Source organism: Pipistrellus hanaki, assembly GCF_964339955.1.
Source record: "Pipistrellus hanaki genome assembly, chromosome: 15".
NCBI lineage: Eukaryota > Metazoa > Chordata > Mammalia > Chiroptera > Vespertilionidae > Pipistrellus > Pipistrellus hanaki.
In genome coordinates, this window is record NC_140517.1 from 12,612,237 (window position 1) to 12,624,815 (window position 12,579).

The following is a 12,579-nucleotide window of genomic DNA, read 5'->3' on the forward strand; positions in this document are numbered from 1 at the left end:
GCTCAAGGCAGCTGGAGATACAGTCCTGGTGGCTCATCACAGTTCTATGGATTAAACGGGCTAACGTAGAAGAAGTACTTAATATGTAGACCCTTATAATATGGTCAAGTGCTTGAATTGGTAGCTTTTCACAGCCAAGTACTAGGCAGCTGGTAAAGAGAGTGAGGTACAATAGATCTCTAGGAGCTGACATGGAGGGATTGCCAGAGGGGAAAATATAGTTTACTATGAGCATCCTTTTTATGTCTTTATGCCAGTGGCCCGGCGCACAGATTCCTGCACATTGAATACATATATATATATATATATATATATATATATATATATAATCTTTGGAACTGTATGTTTTCGTATTTTAAAAAATAGGCCCTAGCTGGTTTGGCTCAGTGGATAAAGCATCAGCCTGTGGACTGAAGGGTCCCAGACTTGAATCTGTCAAGGGCACATGTGTGGGTGGGGCATGCAGGAAGCAGCCAATCAATGCTCCCTCATCATTGATGTTGCTCTCTGAAATCAATAAATATACATATATTTTTAAAAAGGACATTGCCCTGGCAAGGTGGCTCAGTTGGAGTGTTGTGGGTTTGATCCCTGGTTGGGATATGTGCAGGAGGCAACTGACTGAGGTTTTCTGTCTCTCTTATCAATAAAAACATATTCTTTAGTGAAGATTTAAAGAAAGAAAAATATTAAATTGAATTTTAAGCAAAATAATTAACAAGTTAATTATATACCAAATGGATAAGAGTACCGTAAAGGAAAAAACTGAATTTAAGATAGCTTGTTGTGTATATCCTATCGATGTAAGAACAAAAAAGAAATCTTAGGACTCGGCAGGTTCATTTTACCAGGTATCACTCAGTGCAATGCACTGAGGACCTAATTACCGCTCAGGTGGCATTCCTGCCCAAAGTGAAGATCTAATCCCACTGAGGAAACTGTCTGCCAAACCCAAACGAAACTTCAGAATTGAGGGGAGATGCTAGGACAGTATTGGGGACAATGTAGTAAAATGTGAATTGTTATATATTAAATAATAATAATGTATCAAACTTCTGAAACTTGATCATTGTATTCTGGTTGCATAAAAGAACACCCTTTCCTAGGAGATACTTTGTACCATGAGCATAGAAAGATAAAGAGCAAATGAGAAGAAATGCTAACATCGGGGCCTCTCAGTGAAAGGCACTATGGGCGTTCACAACACAACTTTTCGGAATGACTGAAATGCTTTAAAACGAGAGAGAGAGAGAGAAAAAATGGTCACACTTAGTTTTATTTTTAACCAACTTTTCTTCCTCAAAAAGATAAATCTAAATGCTTGATCTTGCTAAATACCTCAATTTGGCCTATTTAATGAAAACGTATAGTTTACAACCACATTTATTAGAAAAATATTATTATTGGAAGTTTCCTTCTTTCGAGGTTGAAGATTCCCTCCAGGGCACGGCTGTTTTCAGCAACCCCCCTCCACACGGCAGGAACCACAGCTCCGTGTGCTCTGGGGCCCAGTCCAACCGCAGACCCCGCCACCCCCACAGGAGCCCCGGGAAGCAGGCAGGAGCCGGGCCTGCTCTTCTCACCCAGATGGGAGGTGGGAATGAGATCCCAGAATGTGGCAGCTGCAGCAGCTGTCCAGGCTGCCTGTGGAACTTCACCTTTTCTTCACAAACTTCTTTCTGGAAGCATTGGGGTTCAACCGTCTCCTCCCGGCCCCAAGCGTGTTGTCTCGGACCTGCAGGGTGGCTGAGCGGCTGGAGATGTCGTTCTCCACAAAGGGAGACACCCCGGCCACGTAGTCGGGGGCGAACACATCCGTTTTCTGCCGGGCCTTGCGGGAGAGCCGCAGCTGCGGGAAGCGCTGGTCCTCGGTCAGATGAGGGTTGACGGCATATTTGCCCCCTTTGGGGGTGGGAAGTGAATACTGCAAAGAAGAAGGAGGAAGGCCATTAGAAGGACAGGGACCCACATTCATACAAGTCAGATCCTGTGAACGTCAGCTTATCTGACAGCTCTGGATGCAGGCGGATGACATCGATGGAGTCTCATTCACGCCTGCTACCTGCTAAGCACATGACATGCGTCTTCCCTCTTGACCCTCACAACTCACAGATGAGAGAGGGGCTAGAATGAACTCTGTAGTGTTCAGTTGAAACTGAAGTTATAAATTCAATTTTTAATACATGTGTATTTATATACACGTATATATTCACTGTCTCTGTCCACCTGGACAGAGATGCAACCCTAGGATGACACCCTAGGACATGAGCACACTGATGTCCAGATATTTGCTTCTAAAACCTGTTCTTCATAAAGATGACCCGGAGCTGCTCAGAGAAATGGCCGATTCCAGGGCAAGGGCAGTATGAGAGTCGGAACATCTTGCTGTGCCGGGAAGTGAAAAATGTTCTAATAACTGGGACCAGAAGCAGGCTGAAGGGCCTCTATACACAGTGTGAGCATCTAAGTGAACAGGATGGTGATGGATCACAGCCTGAAGACTAAAACAAAGTCCACAGACCATGCTCATGTAAATGAATACACTAAGAGGGGAAATCCCTCTTTACAGCAGAATGCCAGCTAATGCAGAAAGAACGATGGAGTTAGAAAATCACCATTTGGCAACCATCACTGTAAAAACTGATTCAGGTAACTTTAACCATGAGTTAGAGTTGGATGAGAAACAGTATTTACACAGCAATAGAGTATCTTTCCGTAAGTTACTTATCGCTAACGATAACCTCACAGGAAATCTGTGGCAAAGCTGGAATATGGCCTCAAAGATTAAAATCTTTGTGAAATCTGTGAAGGGTGGGTGGGAATTAGTTGTGTAGAAAAGTTTCAGAAATAATACATCTGAAATGACTTTGAAATACAAAGAAAAAGGAAAATTTCCTCTAGCTCATTAGAGGCAGTTCACCCTTGGAGAACTCGGCGCCAGGCTGGCGACGCCCCTGTAGTCCTGTGTCTCCCATCCCTCCTCTCTGAGTCCCGAGAACAAATGCACGGCTGCGTGTATGGCTGGGCCTCTCTTTGTGCCGAGCAGGTAACACCTCTTCCTCTCTGGCGCACCGAGCTTCTGGAAATGCTGCCCGACCCCAACCACCCGCACAAATCTACCCGCCGTGCTGTGAACGACGCCCTCTTGTGGCCCCACACGCACCTGGCCCTTCTCACCCACAGCCTGGAATCACTGGCTATTTCTCATTCATCTGCCAGCTCCTCAGAGCCTCACCCACCCCTGCAGTGAGGACAGGCTTTGAGCGACTGTCCTGCAGAAACCACGAGGATTTCTGTCCTCTGCTCGTTGCGATGCCGGTGCTAAGAGGTCTCGCTCTCCCAGCCGCAGGCCACTCACCCGGAGGCCCCGCGGGTTCAGCACCTTGGGGTTGCGGGAGAAGTGCATGCGCAGGGTCCCGTCGTCGCTGACGGTCACGGACACTTTCTTCAGGGTCTTGTTTCCGCAGTGCGAGCAGAACACGCGGCTCATGTCGGAGGTTGTCCTGGAGACATAAAAGCAGACGCTTCGGACTGGAGCCACAGGCAGCAAACCCTGTCCCCAGGGCACAAGATGAGCCACATGACTCAAGAGGAAGAGGGAACGTTAAGAAATGGGGAGTCTAAACACTAACTGTTTTGTTTTTTTTCTTCTTAATGAGGCCCCACTTTCACGGTCTATATTCGTACTGAAAATCAAGATCAAGTGAGCTTAAACACTAACTCTGTACAGACCCCCGAAGCACTGTACACGCCCTAGACCAGGGCCCCCCGGCCCCATGCTGACAACATAACCAAACCGCAGCTGCATCTCTCAGAGGCGAAGGGAAATGACACAATGAAAACTGAGCATACTGTTACTTTAATAACAGATCCTTACTGAGCTGTGTCAGGCATCAGTCTTCAAGTTTCCTATTAAACCAATCCTATGAGGTTGCTACCATCTTCAGTTTACAGAAGGGGGTGAGGTAAGGTAGCTTTCAGGATGACATAGCTCATAGGGCAGATCAAACCCAGGGAGTCTGGCTCCAGATTCAATGCTCGTAACATCACCGTGCTTTCTCAGGGGGCGGGCCATTACACTCTAAATACCGTGTCCCCAAACGTGAGCCTGGGCAGTAAGCCAGGAGGTGGCTCTGGAGGTGCCAGTGAGTTACTAACGGATTACAGAGGACACGCCATACAAGCTGCTGTGGCTGAAGGTGTGGGTGTTCAGGACGGACCTCAAGGCCTTGGCTCTTTTCCACCCACTAAAGCCCCAACGATGGACCTCCCACTTACCTACGTATTTCCAAGAAAATCCCTGGCTTCATTCCATCAGTAAGTATTTCAGTGCTTATCACCAAATAAGGAGGGCTCTTTGCTCCAGAACCCACTCCCTGAATCCCGCCACTGAAATAAGGACTAAACACGCCTCCCTCGATTTCTCAGGCGGGCGGCCACTGGCCGTCTGTCCCAGGGGTTTCAGTGCCGGTGGGATGAGGTATGCGTGTGAATGAGGTATGGAAGGCAAGGCTCTCCTTCAGGCAGTGCGCAGGAGGGACAGGAAGAGAGGAGGGTGTTCGGCAGAGGGCACGGGTTCGAGGACCAGCTCCTTACCGGAAGCAGCCGTGGCAGCGGAGGACGTAGCTCCGGGCCTCCCGGATCAGCATGCCGCTCACCGCCAGCACGTGCAGCCCCATCTGAAGCAGAACGTTCTGCAACCAACAAGTTCAAGCAGCACTGAACTCAGAGCACAACTCAGTTTTCCTTTAACGTCTGTGTAATGCGAGCTGAAGGAACTTCACAAACCTTGGCTGGGTCCTAAAGGACTTCTGCTCAGGAAAAGCAAGCTGAGGGTGGCTCTCAAGATGAGGAAAGTAGGAAAGGACCCAGAATTGCCTCAAGAGCTGGCACCTGTGCTCAGCAATCCCTCTTAACAGACATTTACTTTGTCAGGGCAAACGTACTCGTTTCTGGCCTGGAAACTCTCTATACTTCCCCCAACAACTTAACTGAGCAAAGAACATTGTGTGAAAGAAAAGCACCAACAGATTAGGAATAGGAAACATTAAAGTTTAATGTCTTAGCCCTGGCTTGTGTGGCCTAGTTGTCTGGGCATCGTCCCACGCACTGAAAGGTTGCCAGTTCGATTCTCGGTCAGGGTACATGCCTGGTTTTTGGGCTCAACCCCCAGTAGGGGGGTATGCCGGAGGCAGCCAATTAATGTTTTGCTCTCACATAGATGTTTCTCTCTCTCTAAAAATAAAAAAAACTATTCTTTTAAAATACTCTAATATCCTATCAACGTTTCGTCATGTTATGATTCTCTATCCTCCAAGCAAACTAAAAGTTACTGAAGAACACAGGCAAAGTTTCTGGAACCATTAAACACTTACTCTGTTCAGACCCCCAGACCTCGGCGGGACAGGTCTGACACTCAGCCAGAGCTAACTGATGCCCGTTCCACCCACCTGCATGGCGAAGTCTGTAGTCACACAGCCGACCCGCACGTCCTTCGGGACGGAGCACTGTTCGAAATCCCGCTGGATCTGCTTGATGTTGCTGGGGGTTATCCAGCCCCCATCGTCATCACTGTCTTCATCTTTCCTTTCTTCAAACCCATCCTCTTCCTCCTCACTTGGAACATCCTCGCCTTCATCAATCTGAAACAGAACAGCATTCACCAACTCCCAGCCAGCAGGAGCGGCGGCAGCTGGAGCGCTGTCTGTCGGTCGCCAGGAGGAGGCAGTAACGAGGGCCTCACCAGCAGCTCCTGCAGGTCACGGTCAATGTTAGGCAAAGGGTTTCTCCAGAACATGAAGGAACTGAACTCCAGGTCCTCAGGCTCACCGGCTGCGTGTTCACGTCCCACGGCTTCTCGTGGGGGTTTAGGCTGAGGTTAAAAGAGAAATAATTAAAAAACCTGAACGCTGAGAGGGCTACATATGATATGAAATATGTGACATACAAGTCAGACCAGACAGGGCGGGACAAACTACAATAGTAGTCTCGGTAAATTTGGTTCAGGGTAAACAGTTAATTCGTGGAGATACCACTTGTGGCAGAAAGGGCATGCTAAGCGCGGCTTGTCTAAGGAATTACCTTCGAGGGCAGATGGAAACCGGAAATGTGCAGAGGAGTTTCGGGGTGCTGAATCGATGAGCTCACTTTAACCTTTAAAAAGAAAAATGTGACAGCTCTAAGCAAAGAAATACAGTTTGAAAATTCAACATGGAAGAGTACAAGTCTGTAGTTCAGGCATGGCTTTTAGATTTTCTGGAGTGCAGGACTCTAACCCTACATGAAAACAAGCCGAGGACAGTTCTAGCGAGTATAGGAATGTGAGCCCACCTGGTTTTGATGACTTAAGGCAGAGGAGAGCAAGCAATTCTCTGTCAACACTATTTGAAATTCATTATTATAAGGTTAATTATCTGGCTCCCCCAATTCTCTGATCTTGAAACAGCCAATAGGGCCCAGGCACAAATACTAGTCTCTTCAACCCAGCCAAGGCGGCCAAGTCCACAAAAGCACAACAGGAACCCAGAATTTGGGTATCAGGGTTAAAAATACAAAAACAAAAACAGAAAGAAAAAAAAAAACACCTAGTATTCTTGCTTCTGAAAAATTATTTCTAGTTTAAAAAAAGTAAGAATGTTATTTTCACACTTTCTGCATTCTTAAAATTTAACCAATCTTCCAAGAACCTACAAATCAAAAGACCTACATACACTTGCTAACTGCGATGTCTGACCCTTATCTGGAACCTGATCCAAAAAAATAAACTATTTTTACGTTTTTATAAAATTGGGAAATGTGAATGCTAACTGGTTATTTTGATAAGACTAGGGAATTATTATTAGAATTTTATATGTATATAATAATGATGGTTTTGTGATTATTTTTGAAAAGAGACACACCAGGGAACACCTATCAGTGAAATATGATGTCTAAGTTCAAAAGGGGTGGGGTCAGTAGAGAGGAAAACAGACAGATCGTAAGTTGATAACTGGGGAAGCAGAATGATGGGGACCCCGTGTCCATTATACCATTCCCTCTAATTTTGTGTATCTGATACTCCCCATAATAAGAACATTAGAACAAAACAAAAAAGACCCAAAAAAGGCCTCCCGATTTACCTTCTCTGGTTCCTGTTTTAAGTGGGACACCCCAACAAACTCTGCCTCCAGCTGGTAGGTAAGTGCCAGCACTTGGATGTCGGTGGCGGAAAGGCTGGGGTAGTCTCCAGTTTTCTTTGAAAACTCAGTCACTGTAAACAAAAGATGCTCAACTTCATTTAGAGGCAAAAAGTCACATGACTGCAGATAATGAAAAGTATGAAAAGAACTTGGGAACAATATGTCAAGAAAAACCTCTTCAGACTATCATCTATTTCCTCATTTTTTTTCTAAACATAGTGACATCTATATTCTCTCCCATTAAGATTCACACCAGTTAGCTATACTGTGATATCCTGAGTACAAATGAAGGAACTGGAGATCAAAGTTAACAGGAAGGCATTCAGAGTTAGCATGAGATTTACAAATGATGAGTGTTGGTATTATGTCAGAATAGAAGGTCTCTTCTCTCCCAGTTGTAAAGTTCTTTGATTTTTTTAACAATTGAAATTAATAGAATGGATGACCAGATTCCAAAATGGGATGGAAAGTTAATCTGACCAATATCTGTTGTAGTCTATGATGGAAAAAAAACTATTGGTTGCTTTGTAATAAATATGGGACAGTTTTTGTGTATTAAAAAAAAAAATACCCCCCCCATGTTTACCACATTGTAAATATCAGCTGTTATTACTGTAATTCTCCTGAGACCAACAATAAACATGTACAATAAAATTTTGTGACCCATTAACAGAAAGGGGTCTGGTGCTACACTGCCACATGGAACAGTAACTGTATCATTTCCTAAAAAGCAGATACCAGTCAACAGCAGCAATTTCTATGTATCTCACACCAGGCACTGTGTTAAAAGCTTTTCATGTCATCCTCCAACCAAATCCTAGTAAATACTATTAGTATTTCTTCAGAAAGGTGAAGCAACTCCTCAAAGCTTTCACAGTGAGTCGGTGGAAAAAGCTACAGAAGTCACAAACGAGTAGTGTAGCAAACATTTGCATCATCCGCCTCAACCCTAAAAACACGTCCAATCACCTGGGACTTTTCACTTAGGACTTCAATCCCTAAGAAGAGATCCACGCCGACGCCCAAGCCAAGCGATACCGGTTTCGTGTTCTTTCAGGACTAATGCAAAGCCAAAAGCCATCCTTTTTTTCTCAGTTGAGCCTGGCCTCAATTTCCAAAACCGTTATCCAAAAGCAATGATCACTCTGATCTACTGAAAAGAAATGGACAAGGCCGAAACCGGTTTGGCTCAGTGGATAGCGAGTTGGCCTGCGGACTGAAGGGTCCCAGGTTCGATTCCTCGGTTTCGGGCACATCCCCAGTAGGGGGTGTGCAGGAGGCAGCTGATCGATGATTCTCTCTCATTGATGTTTCTAACTCTCTATCCCTCTCTCTTCCTCTCTGTGAAAAGTCAACAAAGAAATGGCCAAGAGTAAGAAATCCAGGTTCTTTTATTTTTAATTCAAACTCACCGAATGACTGCCAATGACTGTCACTATGGGAGTGGGACAGAGTGCTCTTCACCGCTTCCGGCAGCCTCGGGGGCGGGGACTATTATTCCCATTTTACAGATGAGGCGATCGAGGCCTAGAGCAGCGTTTTTCAACCGCTGTTCCGCGGCACATGTTGTCTGGTGTGCCGTAGGTGCAGACAAGACAAGAATTTTATAATTTTTCACTATTTTGTTTACTTAATATTTCATAATAAAGTAATTATAAAATACTTTCTTTGTGTTTATTTGATTCCTATTCAAGAGAATTACTTTATATATAGTCAATATAGGCACAGAGTTAAATTTTTTAACATTTTCTAATGGTGGTGTGCCTCGTGATTTTTTTCATGAAACAAGTGTGCCTTTGCCCAAAAAAGGTTGAAAAACACTGGCCTAGAGAGCCTGAGAGACACACGCAGGGGAGACAGCTAGTGACTGGAAAGACCCCGCTGACCCCTGACCCAGGAAGCACTATCCTACCACGACCTCCTCCTGGGAACCTGAGGTTTCCGAAATCAGCCGCCGATCAAGGCGCCCTACTCCAACTCGCACCCCGGACCCCGGCCTCGTTCGCCGTGGACGCCGGGGCAGAGGCACTCACCCAGCCGCACGTACTCCGGGAAGGGCTCCTTGAAGCGCAGCTCGTAGGGCAGGACGGCGAGCCGCCGGCGCGTGGCCTTGTCCCGAATCTCGCTGACCACCTCCCGGATGGTGTAGATGTTCTTCCCGATGTCCTGCGCGGAGACCGGCCCACCTCAGCGCTCCCGCACGGGCCGCCAGCCCGCACCCGGCTCCCTCCCACCCGAGCTTCCCGTACCTGCAGAGGCGCGGCCCGCAGGAACGCCCCGGCGTCCGCCACAACGTGCTCCACCGGCGCCATCTTGGCTCGACAAATCCCGAGTGCGCATGCGCCCGCCCCTGCGTCCCACGCCGCCCCGGGAGCCGGAGGAACAGCCGCAACTGAGCGGCGGCGCCCCCTGGCGGCCATTCCGGCTCCAATCGGCTCCGGCTACTTGTGCGCACGCGCACTGCGAGGGCCCGGGGGCTTGTGGGCGGGGCCAAACCTTGGATGTGAGAAAGAGGGGGGGGGGGGGGGAAGTACCTGAGGATTAAATAGGTTTCAGCATCCAGGCCTCAGCGCTTTATTTTTTTACTTTTAAGTGTAAAGCCAGTGTATGTTGTCATTGTTAAAAGTCAGTCCATACACATAACTTAATGGTCACAAGCCCATAAGATAGGTATTATTTTACAGTCGAGGGATAGCTACTCAAGACAAATAAAGTTATCACGGCTAGTAAAATGGTTGTAACAAGATTAACACTCAGGCAAACCGAGGCAGAGCCACTTTCTTAACCATCGTGCCATAGCAGTGATTTCCAACCAACCTTTTTCATCCCAAGGCACGAATTAATCGCTAAAATTCTGCAGCACACCACAAAATGCATGTTTTGCTGATCTGACAACAACAAAAAAATAGATATAATTTCGACTCCTTCACCCCAGATGGTTATTGCTATGCTGGCTGTTGTCATTTTTTTTTTTTTTTTTAATTTGACAATCGAAGAGAAAAGAGGTCAGTGCCCACGACTAAATTGTCAGGTATTGCATGTTTTAAAGATTATTATGGCACACCTTTTGAAAATTGCTGTGCTATCGTGGCCGATGCATCCCCATTTCATATTGAATATAACTTGGAGCCAAAGGTCTATGTCTTATTTTAATATCATTGCCCCACTTCCCTAAGCAAGGTACATTATATACTAGCAAATAATTCATCACTGGATCGAACTGAGGGCTATGAGATGATTTCTGAATTCCTGTTCAAGTCTGAGATTTTATCATTTGGAGATCTGGCCTATTATAAATTCATGCTGGTGAATTTTGGCTGAATGTTAGTTGAGTTTTCAGTTAGTTTTCAGCGATGTTGGGTTATTCGATACCTTCTTTGTCAGATCTTCACTCCAATCTTACCCCTCAGTTATAATTTATGCATCCTACTTCCAAAAATCCTTCAATGCCGTTTAGCCATCACCCAAATCCTTTTCCCTTCTCCAGACACATCTCAACTGCTCTTCCCACTTCATCTCTTCAACTGCCAGACCTACTGACTGGTTCCTGCCCTACCTACCCTGAAGGCTGTTTCTAATTTCCCAGTTCATCACAGCAATTTTTTTAGTTTTTATTTTTGTTTCTTTTCTTTAAAAAAATATTTTATTTATTTATTTTTTACAGAGAGGAGGGGAGAGGGATAGTTAGGAACATAAATGAGAGAGAAACATCGATCAGCTGCCTCCTACAACCCTCCCACTACCCCCCCCCCCCCCGCAACCCCGGATGTGCCTGCAACCAAGATACGTGCCCTTGACCCGAATCGAACCTGGGACCCTTGAGTCTGCAGGCTGACGCTCTATCCACTGAGCCAAACCAGTTAGGACTGGAGCTCCTGTTTTTTTGTGTTGTAGTTTTTTTTAAAGTGAAGAAATCTCAAACATTATTAGGAAAACCTGTTCACTTTAAAGCACTTTACATGAACAGCACTTTCAAATACATGTAGGACAAGGGATCCCTCATTGAGGTCTTTCAAGGAGGAGAAAACATTGCTTGCGTGCCAGGGAAAAATCTGAGTTCATTTCCAGAACCGGAAAATGCAGACGCTAGCCGACCACATGCTTAACAGGATCGGGACTCGAACCCACTACCTTTCAGTGTCCTGGGCAATGTTCCAACTAATTGACCCACACCGGGCAGGACAACATATATTGCAGTGTTTCCCAAACTTCTCTCATGATGACAATCACCTGGTGGAGTTGTTCAAATACAGATTCCTGAATCCCAGCTAAAAAGTGCTCTAAGACAGACCTCTAAGTTAAGAATACAATTTTACCTATATGTTCCCAAAAATTCTAGTTTAGCACTTCTTAGTTGGGATTCAGGAATCTGTATTTGAACAACTCCACCAGGTGATGCTCATCATGAGAGAAGTTTGGGAAACACTGATATATTATTGGATGTCTTGATTCAATGGCTACCTCTCACCTGTGAAGTGGCGCTAACCCTAGAGACCCAACCCCGGGCTTGGTGGGAGGGAGAGTAAGCGACCGGCATTGCTGAGTCCTCGGCGGATGGCTCGGGAAGCACTCCAGCAAGTAAAGAAAAACGCTTCTTCTCCCTTTAAACCCACAAAAGTTAACAAGAACGCCTTCTCCCCGACAGAGCATCCCAGGCCAGGCCCAAGGTTGCCCCACACCTGCGGCCCGGCCAGCCTCTTCCGGGTCAGGTGACCGCGCGCGGCCACGTGACCCGGCCCCGAGTGCGGGCGCTGGAAGGCGGAAGTGAGAGCGGAGTTGGGCGCCGCTTCTGTGGCCGCGCGGCAGGTAGCGAGCGCGGGCGCCGGGGGCGCGGCGGCCGGGGGTGCGGGGCCGGCCTGGGGTGGCGGCGGCGGCTGGCGGGGGGACGCGGGGGGACAGGGGGGGCGGTGCGGCCCGGCCGCCGGGGGGCGGTGGCTTCCTGTGGGAGGGGCCTGGCGCGGCGGTTCCGGCCTCCGAGGAGGGGTGTCCCGGCTCCCGCCCGGGAGGGGTGGGCGCGCCGCGGGCCGCGCGCGGGGGGCTGCTCCGAGGGGGGCGCGGGGGCCGGCGGCCGGGGGTGCGGCTGCGGGACGGCCCGTCCTCCTGGAAGGGGAATGGAGCGGCGTAGGTGCCAGGGATGGAGACGGTGACCTTTGTGGAAGGGTCGGGACAGGAGGAGGAGAAGGGGCGACTTGGACCTGACTGCACGGGGAGGGAGGGAAAGAAGGGGTGAGATCCAGAAGAAGCCGCCTGAACCCCAGCGGAGAGTCTCTCTCTCTCTCTCTCTCTCTCTTCTTCCTTCTCTGGGAATGATTGTTCCCCGAGACTTTGATGTCGGTCCCATCCAGTGTTTAAACTTCGGGAGGGAGCGCAGGACCTTCGCCTGCTGTCGTCACACCCACTT

At 47.7% G+C, this 12,579-nt stretch overlaps 2 protein-coding genes across 2 annotated transcripts in view; one reads left to right on the forward strand and one right to left on the reverse strand.

Annotated features, from left to right (window-relative positions):
• Window positions 1-1,253: 1,253 nt before the first annotated feature.
• On the reverse strand, window positions 1,254-9,569 carry NOB1 (NIN1 (RPN12) binding protein 1 homolog). Its single transcript, XM_084861115.1, has 9 exons — window positions 9,428-9,569; window positions 9,212-9,344; window positions 7,119-7,249; window positions 6,082-6,153; window positions 5,744-5,872; window positions 5,451-5,642; window positions 4,597-4,694; window positions 3,359-3,503; window positions 1,254-1,924 (listed from the first exon to the last, which is right to left on the reverse strand). Exons 1-9 carry the CDS (start codon window positions 9,488-9,490, stop codon window positions 1,655-1,657), a joined length of 1,233 nt encoding a protein of 410 aa, XP_084717241.1. The 5' UTR covers window positions 9,491-9,569; the 3' UTR covers window positions 1,254-1,654.
• A 2,300-nt stretch (window positions 9,570-11,869) lies between these two features.
• WWP2 (WW domain containing E3 ubiquitin protein ligase 2) overlaps window positions 11,870-12,579 on the forward strand; it is a 117,190-nt gene continuing 116,480 nt past the window's right edge. The window contains exon 1 of the mRNA XM_084861021.1: window positions 11,870-11,984. The gene's annotated coding sequence lies outside the window, so the exon portion shown is untranslated. The remainder of the gene's footprint in view (window positions 11,985-12,579) is intronic.

What these genes read in the sequence shown, in the direction of transcription:
- NOB1 (XM_084861115.1), bottom strand. Translation starts at nt 9,490, where the DNA reads ATGGCGCCGGTGGAGCACGTTGTGGCGGACGCCGGGGCGTTCCTGCGG. An exon ending in GTGACCTGCAGGAGCTGCTG is followed by an intron (nt 5,643 to 5,743) that starts GTGAGGCCCTCG and finishes GTTCTGTTTCAG; the next exon opens with ATTGATGAAGGCGAGGATGT. An exon ending in TGAACCCGCGGGGCCTCCGG is followed by an intron (nt 1,925 to 3,358) that starts GTGAGTGGCCTG and finishes TCTTCTTTGCAG; the next exon opens with TATTCACTTCCCACCCCCAA.